This window comes from Rhipicephalus microplus, chromosome 1, assembly GCF_043290135.1.
Source record: "Rhipicephalus microplus isolate Deutch F79 chromosome 1, USDA_Rmic, whole genome shotgun sequence".
Taxonomy (NCBI): domain Eukaryota; kingdom Metazoa; phylum Arthropoda; class Arachnida; order Ixodida; family Ixodidae; genus Rhipicephalus; species Rhipicephalus microplus.
This window is the reverse complement of record NC_134700.1, coordinates 289,871,377-289,887,666: the sequence shown is the minus strand read 5'-3', so window position 1 is coordinate 289,887,666 and position 16,290 is coordinate 289,871,377. Positions and strand designations below refer to the sequence as shown.

At 46.0% G+C, this 16,290-nt stretch overlaps 1 protein-coding gene across 1 annotated transcript; it reads left to right on the top strand.

Moving 5' to 3' along the window:
• Positions 1-756: 756 nt before the first annotated feature.
• On the top strand, positions 757-15,921 carry LOC119165638 (uncharacterized). The gene is made up of 4 exons (XM_075868846.1): positions 757-765; positions 849-1,104; positions 7,693-8,043; positions 15,619-15,921. Exons 1-4 carry the CDS (start codon positions 757-759, stop codon positions 15,852-15,854), a joined length of 852 nt encoding a protein of 283 aa, XP_075724961.1. The 3' UTR covers positions 15,855-15,921.
• Positions 15,922-16,290: the final 369 nt, after the last annotated feature.

The following is a 16,290-nucleotide window of genomic DNA, read 5'->3' as shown; positions in this document are numbered from 1 at the left end:
TTAGGTAATGATGGTGGCTGAAGACCTCCGATCTTGCATTCTAAAAATTAAGTGCCGTCTTTGCTCCCGCAAAGCCAGGGTTTATGTATGCGTTAACCGGACCGGGCTTAATATATCGTGTGCACTGTACGCTCGGCTATAGTGGTGTTCCTCATGTGAAATCATTGTTGTCGTTATCATTGTCGTTGCGGTTGTTGTTGTTTTAAGCATCTACTTCAAAGACGGGCTCCGTAGAATCGAATATTACAGAAACGAAAAAGAGATATGTACTATAAATTCAGTTCTTTATTGTCACCTTCAGGTCATGTTATTGCGAAATCGGCGCCAAGAGAATAAAAGTAATGTCCATTTGGCAGAAATTTCAGGCCTGCAGCCCTACTTTTATATTATCGGAATCCAAAACCTGCTTTGAAAATGCCCCTCCAACACAGATATTTTCGAATAGTTATAGGCACAATTTTAAAAGGCCTAGCTATATACTTGAACATGGCCGTGTATTTCGCAGCGCGCTATAATGTTTTTGATTGATTGATATGTGGAATTTAACGTCCCAAAACCACTATATGATTATGAGACGCCATAGTGGAGGGCTCCGGAAATTTCGACCACCTGGGGTTTTTTAACGTGCACCTAAATCTGAGCACACGGGCCTACAACATTTCCGCCTCCATCGGAAATGCAGCCACCGCAGCCGGGATGCGAACCCGCGACCTGCGGGTCAGCAGCCACTAGACCACCGCGGCGAGGCGCGCTATAATGTCGCATGTATGAAAAACGCTGTTACAGCTCCTGCTAAGCATGTAGACGTCCCTTTACAGTATTCCTCTGGTCCCGTTTCGTAACGACAGATCGTCGAAACGCAGGCACCACCACAGCGGCTTGAGGCCTTCGTGATCCCCGCGCGGCTTCCGTCGCTGCCTCCTGCCGAATCGACGCCGGGGGTCACCATCCAGTGCCGACTGATCGACAACACGACGGCAGACGTGCTGGGCGACTTCCCGGGAAACACGAATCTGACATTCTGTGCTGTGGACGTGTGCCGGCACTGCGTGGGTGGCTTCAGCAACAAGACCTTCTGCACGTCGCTTTGGACTAGGGACCCCTGTGAGTCGGCACTAAAGCTTTTTTTTTTTTGCTTTTTTCAAATCAAATCGGAACCGGTTTTGTTCGCATAAGTAGAGAAAACGCACACAGGACATTTGGACCTCTTGCCTACATGGCTCAGTGGCTAGTCCGACACGGGAAACGTAAAAAAGTTAGCAACACATATTGACGACCACGGCATAGGTGTGCGCAGGGTTACGCCATGAGGAGGGGGGGCAATAAGAAGGGAGAGTTTTCCAGTCCCACCTCACCCCACCCCCTCCCCCGCCACATACAACCCGCCTAAATCGCTGGTCGAGTTCTAAAGACATGCTCCACAATGGATGAAAAAATGGATGATGTGTTTTGCTTAATGAAGAGCTTTTGGTCCCTGGCTTTCCGAATGAAAGATTAAAACAACAGTTCTTGGAATGCAGCATCAGGAATTACCAGTCGTCATTATCTTCAAAAGCCTGCGTGACCATCTATTTGCTATTCAAACACGGGCGGAACATGTCCGCCTGAGTAACGGTTTGAAGACACATTTCGCCCATTAGGGGGGGGGGGGCACTGCAAATCAATCCTCCTCCCCGATGCACACGCCTATAGAACACGGAAGAAGGTTTTGTGTGCCTTGTGCAGACGTACATGAGCAAGTTGTATTGTCTTGTCCACAGGGATAACTGTCATCAATCTTGCATGTACATTCTGCCCTGCTTCATTATGTCCCATTAAGGATATGCGCGTACCCGTTATTGTCAGCGGATTAGATAGGCCACAAAGGTTCGCTGTAGCTTTTTAATGTATGTATGTATGTATGTATGTATGTATGTATGTATGTACGTACGTATGTACGTATGTATGTATGTATGTATGTATGTATGTATGTATGTATGTATGTATGTATGTATGTATGTATGTATGTATGTATGTATGTATGTATGTATGTATGTATGTATGTACATCTCGAGGCTCTTCAAGGGCGCGGCTATAGGCCCGACCTGGCATCGCCATTCGCCCGCGCAACAATCCCGACAAAACAGCTATTTGTGTAAAGCGTGGATTGACCTGTGGCGCATGTGCATAAGTTGACTGCCGGATGTATCCTGTTTGTATCAGCTACGACGTTATACAAGTTGAAATAATCTGCAGGTACAGCTATCTCTGATCTGCAGACGCCTGAAGTTTTCGAAGGCTATGAGCGGGAACTGCCCGAATCGAGGAGATTGTACACGCATGATATAACTGTGGAAGTTGCCGAAATCAAACTTGTAGCGAGAGCGAAAAAGCAAGGCACATGATTGAGTCTCAAGATGCATCAATGGTGCCTTGAGATAGGCTCATCAGGTACCCTTTGTTTTAAAAAAGTGAATTGTTGTAATCATGGGAGGTTCAGCTTAAATTGAGCACGACGCAGTGAGGAACGGAAAGGAAAATGATAGGGAAAAAACCTGTGTTAAGGATGTCACAGTTGAAATGAAGAAGAAGAAATGGACATTGGCCGAGCACGTAGCACGTAGACAGGATAACCGCTGGTCATTAAACGTGACTTACTGGATTCCCAGAAAAGGCGAACGCACGAAGAGGAGACAGAAGGTTAGGTGGGCCTATGAGACTAACAAGTTCGCAGGTATAACGTGGCAACGGAAAGCACAAGACCGGGTTGATTGGCGGATCATGAAAGAGGGCTTTGCCCTGCAGCGAGCGTCGTCAGGCTGATGAGGATGATGATTTTTGAAAAAAAAGTTTTATGTAACGTACCGGAGATGTAGTCAGTGAATGTGTTCACGCAGTGTTTGCTGCAGTATCCTTGGTTTTACAGAGAAAGCTGTTATAAGATCAGAACGCGGGTCATGCGCGGCACCATAGTTGTCCGCTGCCGTCGGTCTCTGTAACCGGTATTGCAAAAAAAAAAACAGTAACTTAGAAAACACTAACAACACAATCGGATTCAAACCCGGGTACAAGTATAGTCTACCACTGAGCCACACCAGTGCTCGGAACTCGTTTTTAAACTGGCCTTGGGCATGGCTTGATGTCGGGAAAGCAATCGCGTTAATACGAGTAATGAAGCGTTTCAGAACATCAAAGGAACAACCAGGCGTCACACAATGGGAACATCGTAACGAGTGGGTTGTCCAATGCTCCAACCCTTTAGAAAACTTGTTCTTGATGACCTATTAACCATGACGCATACACACTTCACGTATAATCATCCTTCATCGTCGTCAGCCACTGCAAAAAAAAAGCAGAAAATTTCTAACAAGTGTGTAGTGGATACCATGCTTCTCGAAAGAATGGCGAAGGGTATACCATAGTGAATGCTGGCCTACTAAACAAATATATGATTATTCATGGCGTAATGGGTATCCAGCAAGTGTGCTTGTAGCAGTTACCCTGAAACTCTGAAAGGCCAATCTTCTAGCTTGATTGATTTGTGGGGTTTAACGTCCCAAAACCACCATATGATTATGAGAGACGCCGTAGTGGAGGGCTCCAGAAATTTCGACCACCTGGGATTCTTTAACCTGCACCAAAATCTGAGCACACGGGCCTACAACATTTCCGCCTCCATGGGAAATGCAGCCGCCACAGCAGGGATTTGATCCCGCGAGCCGCGGGTCAGCAGCCGAGTACCTTAGCCACCAGACCACCGTGGCGGGGCAATCTTCTAGCTTTCCCTGTGACTGTGCTGCGCGTTCCGCGCAGGCCTGGCGGTTTTTTTGTTTTTTTTTTGTTTTTATCTATCAAAACGCTTCTCTGGCATGTGGGTAACGGAATATGAGGTTGTTCCATAGCCAGACGCAGCTATGGAATATTGCAGAGTAGAATGCGAGAAAGCTCCAGCAACGTTTTATTAAAGCAGCGCTGACACACACTTTTGAAGGTGAGATCAAGAGTGAGATTTATGTAGAGACATACACATACGAAATATCAAGGGTAAATGCAGCCTAGAACATCAATTTTAAAGCACACGCCGAGCGCGTGGGCGAGATGCGAAGCGCCTCAAAACGTCGACATCAAAAATCTGTCACGAAATAGTTCAAGTTGTCTCCATGGTCACAACCGCTTTCGCGTGGCGTTTACGTCACACTTTCGCATGATCAACGGGCTACGTCTTTCACCAAGCCACCGAAAATGCACCTGACTTGCTCACCTCCCTTCGAAACCAAAACTGCCACTGTGTGCTTTAAAAACGTCTTCAAATAAATAACCGTCCTGACGTCGCGGGGTTGTGACGCAGACGAAGGGAGCGGACGGGGTTAGAACGTTATTGTTCAGGTTAAAACGGTTTATCGGGCTGAACTTGTGGCAACGTAAAAGTAAAGTCAGATTGCAGCAAGACACCGGAACTGATAGCGGCGAACAAAGCGTCGACCGTCGAACAACTGACAAGCGGCGAAGCGCGTCAGCATTTATACATGTGCCGTCGAATATTCCGGCCTTATCTCTGGTCTTCTCGCAAGCCCTGGAATAATCTCGAGTGTTCTCGTCTTGCGCGTCATCTTAACGGAATGATCTACAATAATCGTGAACCTTCTATAACAACGAGGCGCGGCTTGCGCTGATTGATTGATTGATTGATTTGTGGGGTTTAACGTCCCAAAACCACTATATGATTATGAGAGACGCCGTAGTGGAGGGCTCCGGAAGCGGCTTGCGCTGAGCATTTCAGACATGCTTTGTGGGCGAAAACAGAATAAAACATAGGTGTAAATAAGAAACGCGCGTGACAATATTTTAGCGTTTTAGTCAGATACAACTCACAAAGGCAGATAATAATATGAGTATGCACGCGAGTATGCATACGTAAGCATATGTTACCCTGTGTATTCTTTCTGCACGAAGCCCTCGCGCGCTGCAGGTACTTTGAATAAATAAACAAAATAATCGATGCGCCAACGGGCGCACATTTTACACTGACATCATAAGTCGAGCGGCCTGCGCCACCACCGTCATGTTCATGAGCAGGATCCTAACTTTCCACGCACTACCCCGCACAGCCGCAACGCACGTGCCAGGACCCCTGCCCCACCCACGGTGTATTCTTACAGCATGGCCGCTCTCAAGTGGAGGGTGAAAGAGCGTAGCCGATTTGCTCATTTGCCATCCGTTTAAGTGCGGCAGAGAATAAACTCTACTTGGCTGTGGAGCTGTTCTCCCGAGCGCTGTTCTGCAGAACGCTTGTGGATGGGTCCTCAGACCAGGACTTCTGCGGCCTTTGCTGCCCGTCTGGCGCGTTCAACCAGAGGTCCCGGCACGTGCTGTGCGTGTAGCGCGTGGAAAGGCCCTAAACCCCTAAACCAGCCAAAGGTCGAAATTTAGTTGTGGTGTTGCAGTTGTGCATAAGTTTTCAGCAAGCACGTATCCACAAGAACGTTTAGAAATGTCACCATTATATTGCAGTTGCACTTACGATGATCCAAAGCGTTTTATATTTCACTACGCTCCGTTCATCACCCCTTCTCTTCTCGCCGGGCGAGGAGGAAGAGCGGCTTGCGCAACGTTGGGCGAGCGCGCATAGCTGCGAGCAGACAAACATGTTATTAAAGACGATAGTCTTTGTTAGGGACTTTCAACGCAAAACGTTTGGTCTGTCTGTCTGTCTGTCTGTCTGTCTGTCTGTCTGTCTGTCTGTCTGTCTGTCTGTCTGTCTGTCTGTCTGTCTGTCTGTCCCTTTGTCTATTTGTTCGCCCTTAACGGTACCCTTAACGGCACCAAAGTGGCCGAACGATACTCAAAATGGTCGACCCCATCCGCAGCGCCCACTAATATCGCTCAAAATTACGCGTTTATACTTGTGCAATTGTCAATTAAAAAACAATTATTGCGTATATCTGAAGCACCATAATATCACGTAAATATTCTGTGTGTGCGTATCTTACTAGAAAAGGCGCACATAAAAGTAATTCTAAGGACTGTAGCGTTTATCACATTGCACTGACCTTGCAACGCTTGAACGAAAAGGCAAGTGTTTCCAACGCTTTGCTAAGAACACACTGTGGTGGCACCTGCCTATCGCCTTGCGTTCTACACCTTATCACCTCAATGACGGGTGCGCACGGCGCGCGCCCCGTTTTCCAGGATTACTGCCAGACAGCGCTCATGTCTCACGTGTGACGTGACTTCACGCGCTCGTTCGCCCCCGCTGCACGCTCGAGGTGCACTCTAACGCAGCGCCTCCAGAATACCATTCATCAATTTTCTTGCGCAAACATCAAATAAACGTTTTGTTCACTCTCTGCAGACGCAAGACTATCGTCTTTCGACGACATTTGCAGTGTAGCTTGCAGATACGGGGCCGATTCTTTTTTTTTTGTAGACTACATCTTCAGACGTCAATGGTGACGTCACTGCCAATGTTGGAGATACCAAAAGGCCCAGAGAGGACAATTAAGGGGTTGATTTTTGGAATTTGTGGTGTGCGTGCAGCTCGAAACGCTACTGCATTTGGCATTGTTGATGGTGACCGCATTCTGAACTCCGATTTGCGCTTTCACTCAAAATGTTCAAAAATTATCGGAGGTGCTGTAGGGGTCTCTTGAGTCGCGGAGTCATTCAGTAGTCGTGTTTCGGTCGACTGGGCTTTTGTCTAAGTTGTATCCGCCAATAGGGACTTCCTCGTATCACCTTCCGGGCCCGCACTTTTACAGTGCTGAAGTTCGAGCCGGTGGCCCAGTCGGACTTCGCGGTGGGCGTTCGGTGGCGTAGTGCGCGGGCCGCCGACCAGGAGTTCACGGCCAAGGTGTGCGCCTCGGAGGGCAACTGCTACATGGATTGCTTCGAGGAGCATGTTCCCGGGGCCAGCGGCCAGTTCCTGGTGCCCACCGACTTGTGGCGGTTTCGCATCGCCATCTACATGCGCCGCCACGACGGCACCACGTTGTACCAGAAAAACTTTCGCAGCAAACGGCTGGGTGCGTCATGCCTCTTTTGCCCAATGCGCCAGTTGGTAACCTGCTTCAGCTTTTGCAAACTGCGACGAAATGCGGTAATTACGAAAGCTACAGGAACTCGAGACGCAAGGAATAAAGAGTGAACTTTAGTCGGTATCGGCAGTCTATGAGGGACGAAAATGCAGACGTCAACTAACAGGCGAGGTGATGAAGGAATGTCCGGAGCGAGAGGGAAGCGATGGGGCGTTGGATGTGCGGCAACCGTATTTTGCCACTGAGAGCTCTATTAGCGCTTCTTGAAAAATAAACAAAGCAATGTGCATGTTTAACCACTAGCCGCCTCTACTCCAAGGCTTGACTAAACGCCGCTTATGTATAATGCAAGAGATGCCAGTGGAAAATATATACAACGAGTATCAAGCAAAGCTTTAGTCCTTATTAGGAAAAGAAAAATCCACTGGCGCTTTATGGTTCTTGATGATGTCATGATGATGTAATAACTGCACCTACATTATGGGACAAGATCAGTGACAAATACATTACGAACCATGACCTTTGTCGAATCCGGCTGCTAATAAGGTCGTATGTTGAGGTGGTTCACTACTGAAGCTGCGCATAATGTAGTTATAGTACGTAAATTACGACGTAAGGTTACGTATCAGAAGCTGCTGTTCATCATCTCTGAAATAATAACAAATGAAAATAATCACAGCACCCGACCGGCCCTGCTTCTCGACGGGCATTGTGAAGAGCTGGTCGGAGATCTGGCTCTACTGGTGGCCCCAGGACGACACGAGTGACGGCTACGTGGTCAGCTGGTGCGGCGGGTCCGACGAAAGCAGCCACCACCCAGTCACGGCCGCCGTCTCCGGTGCTACAGTTGCGCCGGCGTCCGAGAACTGCTCGACGGACGTGAGTGGCTCGTCGATCGCTCTTGGACACCTGCGAGCGTTCACCAAGTACGTGTTCAGCATGCGCGCCTACCGGTGGCTGGATGCGAACAAGACAGAGAGACTCTTCAGCCGTCCCCTCAAGTCGCAGCCCATCGTGCTCATAAACCCAAGTAAGAGGATCCACACGCATGTATTTTTAGCCTTTTTGGCATGTGTTGCCTATATGCACATAGCCTCTTTGGCGCGTGTTGCCTATATGCACATAGCCTCTTTGGCGCGTGTTGCCTAAATGCACATAGCCCGGTCCACTGTCAAAGGGAAAGACTTGGTCGCTAAAATACGACTTGTAATTCTTCACGGAAGGAAGAAGCGAAGGAAGGAAAATAACTATTTTGTCCTGCGGAACGCGACTGGGTCGCGCACCCGGCTCAGTCCCACATAGGGACCGGCAAGCCGAGCCTGCCGGCCACCTGGCGGGCCCAGCCATGAGCTGATCACTGAGAGCAGGGCTGCGTGGAAGCACGGTAACAAATTGTTTGTGCACAATTTCATAAATCAGGAGCTCTTTGTCGATAGCAGCATGCATAAGCAGGTCCCCCCACCACTCCTCATCATTTATTTGGTCGAGTCCCAATGAAAACAAACTTCGAAATGGACGCGAAAATGCAAATGAAGCGATGCCTTTGCGGGTGTAAAGGTGGGCTATTATTGTCAAAAAGCTGTGTTGCGTTAGCCCCGCACTTTTGTTTAAACAATGGCAGGACCCAGTTTGTCTGAGTAAATGAATGGGACAGACTTAACATTTAAGTAATGGGGGGGGGGGGGGGGCTCTCCCTGTAAGCAGGCCAATGTGTATGTATATGTGCTTTAAGAGCGTACAGTTTTTAAGCGTTAACAATGTATCGAAACGCGCATCGCATTTAGGTGGGTATGGATACATCAACATTACATGAGTGAATTAGTGCAGGTAGAAAACCGCTATAATGCGGAGATATCAGACGTGTAACATCTATACAATGCAGAACCGCACAACGACACCGTTGTACAAATTCTACACTCTGAGGTGGCTTAGACGCAGCCGGTATACCTCTACGCCGCTCAAGTACAAGAGCGGCTATATAGAAGGGATAAAAATAAGCGGAATGACATGGAGGTTAGCCAGTTCTTCCGGGTATATAGGTTTGCCATTATAGCCGGGAGGTTGTTGAAAAGCTAGAACAATCGTTTTCTTTTATTCCAGTATATGACAGCTTCGTTTTGAACGCTAGATAAACGGAAAGGCGAAAAAAAAATTGTCGTTTGAAAGACCGACAAATACACTTTCCCAAGGAGGTTAAAGGAGTTAAAGTGTTTAATGCGTTGCCAGTGAACAATGGCTCTGCGACTTTCCCTGTGAAAAAAAAAATCACATATCGACGGAGTGCATGATAATGAGTGGGGCGAGGCATCCGTCTTTCCGTCCGCGCTTCCGTCCGTCCGTTCATCTATGCACCCGTCTGTACGTCTGCCCATCCGACCGTGCGTCTGTCCAACCATCCATCTAGTGAACACTCCAAGTACCACCATCTCGCATCTCTTCATCATATATTCATCCTGTAGAAGTACCGCCATCCAGCGGACTTTCCAAGGACTAAACGAGAGGTGGCACGGTCGTGTACTGGAGGAGCGGCACGAGCGCTTTTTCTTACGGCCTGCACTTCGTGCCTAGTTCCCACATTTCACCACCGCTAGTTCGTGGCCCTGCGGCCCGATTCTCGCTATACCTTGCTAAAACAAATGAAGTTCGCCCGGCCACTCAGCAAGTTTAACGTGGCAACCCTTTCTGGTCACATATAGAGCTCGAAGTGCGTTCTTCTGGTGCTAGCTTTTTTTAGTAAGCATCAAGTTCAAGGGCAATTTTATTAAAGATTAAGTCACCGATACTCGTCTCTGTAGGCTATTTCCTCAGAAACAAATGTCTTTTTTCAGTAATGTCGAAAACTGGGCGAGTTGGTAATAGTTCTTGATTATGAAGCAGTGCACGCCGACAGGCACAAAAGCAGCGGTGTCCTTATCGTTCCTTTTGAGCTTGTCGTCGTGCGCTGCTTCATATGCAATCACGATCGGTTTATTTATGATTAACGTGCGCCGGTTTCCTCCTCAATTCAAAAGAGTGCGCGCATGCCACTTCTCTAGTCCGGCCGTGCAGGTGGCTTCGTACGTACTACCACGGCGCTACATACATGGCGGACGCACGACCCACGGCATAAGAAGTTTGGGCGTGAAAAACGGGTACTATACAGTCAATAAAGAAAAAAAAAGACGACAGTGTAGCGCTCACACTGTCGTCTGTTTTTTTTTTTCTTTATTGACTGTATAGTACCTGTTTTTCACGCTCAAACTGAGCTGCGCTAAAACCATATCATTTTATCATGCGCCAACTCGCCCAGTCAGCAGTACATGGCATAAGGAGCTTCGCCCTTAAAAAGTACGTGTTGTGTGCACACTGGCGTGACGCATGCCGCGGCGGTGTCCTGCTCGGTGCAGCTCTGCTCGGCAGCCAGCGACACGCTGTCCATATTGGCGGCGCTGCGAGAGAAGAGGGACAAGAGTGGACATGTCGAGGCACGTGCGCCCATTCACACTCGTTCACACCGAAGATCACCACCTTCAAAAAAAGTTTTACAGTTTCCGTCCAATATTTATGATTATGGTTTTATCTTGTAGGACATATCTTAACGTAAGATTTACAATGATGAAACGGCTGAAAATAGTTTACAAAAACAAAAATATGCCAAAATATGCGTGTTGCGCCAACAATCATACCTGCACAAGGATTGGTGCGAATCAAACGAGACAAGGTATGTAAGTAGTGAGCACACTACCCTGTGCATCTAACCTCAACGACCACCACATCTCTAAGCTATATATGGCAAGTCATCGCAAAAAGACTGAAAAAGTTGATACGAGTGTCATTTTTGGCACGATTGGCCAGTGTACAAAAAGTTACGGCTCGTTTTCAATAATTCTGCTTGAATACACAGTTCTACATGCAAAGAAGTTCTACATGCATGTTCGCGTAAGAGAAAGATGCAAAAACTCAAGTTTTGAAAAAAAAACGGCTTTAAAGATCGGAATCGAATGTTCACGTTATATAAAAACGGTCAACATATTTGAAATTCACCAGGATCATTGCTTCGGACATATATTGAAGGTTTATAATCTCCTTTTAAATGAGATGAAGCATATACTTTTTTTCTAGCTCACGTTGCGTCTTCAGCTCGCGCTCATTAAAGTGCGTCAGAGCAAGTCCAGGCTTGATATAGTAATTTTATAACTTGCGTTGATGCTTCTTTTGTCCTATACTTCGCAATATGCGGAGTACTATAACTTTCCCTCCCCAAGGCTACAACTAAGTCTGAGAGGTGGAGTGAAAAAGCACATGCAGATAACAGGGCAAGAACGAGCGCAACATAAACAACATGTAGAGTACCGTATAGTTTTAGATGACATTTTAAAATAAATCGACAACATTATGTCCCACTAGGTTTAGAATTTACCTGTATATATAGGCAACCTATAGCATTACCGAAGATGCCTAAGGCACATTTCGAACGGCTCCAGATAATTTCATCATTTTCTTCCTAAATATTCTTTAATAGTCAAGCATTGCGAAAATGCTAATTCCAAACAACTGATTTTTTTTAGAAAACTGGGTTTGAATATTAAAAAATCATTTTTGCGTTATTTGAAATCTGCAGCTTTTTCTGACCCAAAATGAGTCGTTTGTCTGTCTTAGAACAATTTTTTTTCTCTAAAAATGACATACCTCAAAACTTGTGCGGTGGGCTGCCATGCCCCCATTCTTACTTATCAAGGGATTTGTTGCAGTTCAATCATCAGAGCCGTATGGAGAGGTTACTACAATTTGCAAGCTGAAGTGCATTTGGCACATTCAGAAAAGAATGCTCCCAAAACTGCGTAAACGATAGGAAGCATAGGCATCAAGTTTTCTGTCGGGAAATCTATATTTGGTCGGGGGTGTCTTAGTGGTGTCATCATTGGCAAGCACCAAAACTATTATCGTTGGGCCATTGAAAGAAATAGAGCAAGCTTGGAGGACATGGGAAAAGCTCCCTGGTTCACATATTTTCACATGGCATCAAATGATACCAATCGATTCCGTGGTCTTTGCTGAAAGGACGCCGAAACTTGGTGTAAATTCAACAAAGCCAAGTTTAATGGTGAACCATTCGTTCATAAAAAAAAACGCCTTCCATCATCTTTTATTGAGGCTGCCAAGCCAAATTGTCGGGAACTAGCTTATCCAGAAGTACACGCTAAATGGCTCCATGGGAAAACTGATAACCATAGTGAGTCGTTGGATTGTCGTGTGGAAGTGCGTTCCAAAAAAAAAGAAAAAAAGAAAAACATTTTCTTCAGGCACCAAACACCGTAAATATGCTCTCTTAACGATGAGCCCACTTAATCATGGCAATATAGTACGTGACAATGTGCTGGACTATTTTGGAATTTCGCCAGGCCACTGCACAGTGCAGGTCCTACGCACCCTTGAACTGCGTCGACAGTACTGAGCTGACATGGCCACATGGCAGGTGACAAAAGAGGCTCGCCAGGCAAGACGTTTCAACACAGAAAGAAAAAAAAATACATATATTGGTAATGGGTATTTGGCTGGGGCCTATCGAACGTGTCGGTCAATTTGCTGTTATCTCTTTGTGCTTTTGAAATAATGGATTTATTTATTTATTTATTTATTTATTTAGGAATACTGCAGAGTCGCTTGACCCCAAGCAGGTGTGGACAAAAAAATTGTTCATCAAAAGAACACATCAACAAATAAATATCAACCAAAACATGAAATCAATGCATGAAACACTGCAATTCAAAGAATACAGCGATGCGAGTTGACTCCAAGCATGGGTGGACAAAAAAGAAAAAGTACATCAACAGAACACATCAACGAATGATTAGCAACCGAAACATGAATCACCACATGAAACACCGCTATTCAAAGAACACTGCTATTCAGTTTCTCAATAATGATTGTAATTATCCCTAAACATGTTTTTAGCCTATGTTCATTTTTCTCAGTAATAACTGTATCTATAATCATAGTTTTCAGCCAGTATTTAGATAACATGGTAGGAAATATACTTAACCAGACTTGTAACCATGTGAGGAAGCGCTTTTCTGCAATGCAACATCTAATGGCTATTATCGAGTGATCATTACATACCTGAAGTAAAAAAGTTACAAAAAATGAACATTAAAATTTACATTGCTAAACCTCCTTGAGTAAAAAAAGGAATTGGTCACGATCCCGATGGTAGTAAAATTATTACTGTAGCTCTTGCGGTTATGGAAAAAAAAGGTACATAACCTTTGCTTAAAATACATGGCCGGTATAGCGCTTACCTTGTTCCCTTAACTCCTCACTTGGCACGTATGGCTCTCTGAAAAGACACGTGGACACCCTTTGGTTCCAGCGATTCCCCAAGGGAGTATATTAACCTGCTAAGTGAGTTTGTTTGTATCTTTAAGTAGTGTCATACACGGCGCTATGGTCGGCACTCTGAAATGCAAAGTTTCAAAGGACTCTTTTCGGAGAGTCTAACCGCGCACCTGTTTCGACCGTCCGTAACCATGGGCTGACATCGCAGTATACATACAAGGACTTCTAACACGGAAACTAACAACTGATAATCTGCGTATATTGTCTAAAACTGAAATGTTAAATCGGATGTGCTGATTGTGTTGTAAATGAATATTTGGGTGATTTCTCTAATGGTTATTCAGTTTTTATTCTCTCATGCATTGCTTTGTTATGAATTATTTTGTATGTATTTTAGAGTTGTGATTCTATTATTTGCTGTCATAGGCCACATGCGTGTTTCTTTTTGTATTGTCGCTTTCCGCTGCCTGTAAATTTTGTAACTTTTTGTAAATTAGTAGTTTAGATTTTTTTTTCTGGGTGAAGGAGCCAGTCAAGCTGTGAAATGCAGCTTTTTTCCCTTCGCACCAAACCACGTATACAGCGTATTTTTGTGTACTTGTCACGTGGTTGAATAAACTCAAACTCAAACACCTTTCCTCCGTCGAAACACGCGCTTTCGATGAAACTCATAGTGTGTTTCTTAGCCCAGTGGTGCTGAAGGGGTCGTGCCGTATTTCTGTCACGCAGGCTTCATACCGGTCTTCGTCTTTGTAGCCATACCGGCGGTGTCGGCGATCGTGTCCATCGTTCTCATCCTCGCCAACACCGTCCTGCGAAGGGTAAGCACACGCTCCACTGTCAGGCTGGTTTATTCACCAACCAACCAATTTTACAACGAAAACTGTTATGGGGGGTCGCGTGTGCTACCGGTGTCCGTAACCGTAGTATCGCAGAAAATAAGAAAAAACAAACAAACAGTAAATAAAACACCAAGGACACAATGGGATTCGAACCCGGGCTCAAACTCGCGTGCCAGCTTAGTATTCTACCGCAGAGCCACGCCGCAGTGCTTGAAACCCCGTCGCAAACTTGCCTTAGGCAGGCTTGATGTTTGGTTTGGTTTGCTTTATTCAAGGCAAAATTGAACAAGATTGCCTTGGGGGACACGACTAAAGGCTAAGTAAACGCCTGACGTGGTCGTGCCACCCTGGCAGCAAAGCAGAAACATACCGCAAGTACAGTACGCAGAAAATTACAACATCACGTGTTATCTTACACGGGTATACCATAGTCGAACAAGAACTGCCAGAAGCGTGAATAAAGAATAGAAATTTAAACAGCCCTTATTCGAGTGGTGGCAAATACAAACAAATGCATGTTTTCTATCAAATAAATTAACAAGAGACATCTTGACTAGGAAATCGAGTTGCTCTACAAGACAAATTAGAGTATAATAAACAACAGGCAAAGGGACAATAATGAACAAGGTGCAACGTCGGGAAAGGAATCGCTTTAGTATATGAGTAGTGAAGCGTTTTATGACAGTAAAAGAACAATGCTAATTGCGAGTGGGTCTTTCAATGTTCCAACCCGCTACAAAAGCTTCCGGCCTAATTATCCATCCATCGTCGTCAACCACTGCATGAAACATTCGCACGAAATGCCTTGCAAACGTTTAGCGGATACCACGCTTCTCCGAAGAATGGCATATAGTGAATCCCACCCACTGCACAAAAATTAAGGTTTATGGCATAGTGGGTACAATGCAAGTTTGCTTGTAGCAGTTACCCAAAGAGTACGTGTTTAGAAAAGGCTCTCAAAGGCTGCTCTTCCAGCTTTTGCTGTGACTGTGTTTCCGCGCAGGCTCGCGATTTTTTTTTTTATGTTGCGCCGACAGATTGTAGCAATTAAACAGTCGCCCCGCCGCGGTGGTTTAGTGGCTAAGGTACTCGGCTACTGACCCGCAGGTTGCGGGTTTGAATCCCGGCTGCGGTGGCTGCATTTCTGATGGAGGCGGAAATGTTGTAGGCCCGTGTGCTCAGATTTGGGTGCACGTTAAAGAACCCCAGGTGGTCGAAACTTCCGGAGCCCTCTACTACGGCGTCTCTCATAATCATATGGTCGTTTTGGGACGTTAAACCGTCACCCCCGGGGGTGACGGTTAAACCCCACATATGAATGATTAATTAAACAGTCAGCGCACTTTATCAAACAGATTCCATTAGTATGTATGCGTTTTCCTATGTTCTTGCAAAATAGTAAAGTACATACACTGAGAGCAATGTTTTTTTTGTTTTTTTTTTCGCAGGAGCTGCCCTCACCCCGCTTGAACATAGCACCCGAGCCGCAACAGCCGCCAAGAAACCCCACGTACCACAGGCCACCGCAGCTTCCGCCCATCGTGCTAAGAAGACATTCCCGCGGAGACTTTTAATGACGCCTTGGCGGTTAAATGCATCTCAACCAGCTGTAATAAAAAGAAAAAAACGTCAGCAGAAATATATTCGATGTGATAAAGTTATAAACGAACTCCAGTCACCATAAACTGCTTTCCTGAAGATCGGCATTGGTGCATGATCATAGATGTCCTGAAAAACCAATAGCAATAGAATGAGCTTGTTATTATAGTATGCTGTTGTGCGGGTCTATTGCCCGTGCAAATACTGCTTGAATCTATCAAGTCGAAAATGTGTTGGAGGTTGCTTGTACAACGGATGCGGCTCTCTGTCGTGTTCGTTAGCGCGTAATCCGCATATGTGACCTACGGCCATGATACGAAAGCCCCGCCCCAAACAGTCATTTTTTTTAGATGTGAAACAACTTTTTGACTAGCCTGTGTAACGCTGTTCCTCCTTACGAACGTGCCGCGCGACGCACGCCGTAGCTATTGGAGCGGTGCTGAGTAGGTCATAACGCTGCTACGCGTTTACGTCACGCTCGCCTCACAGTGCGCGCTGACAGCACTCTCTCTCTCTCTCTC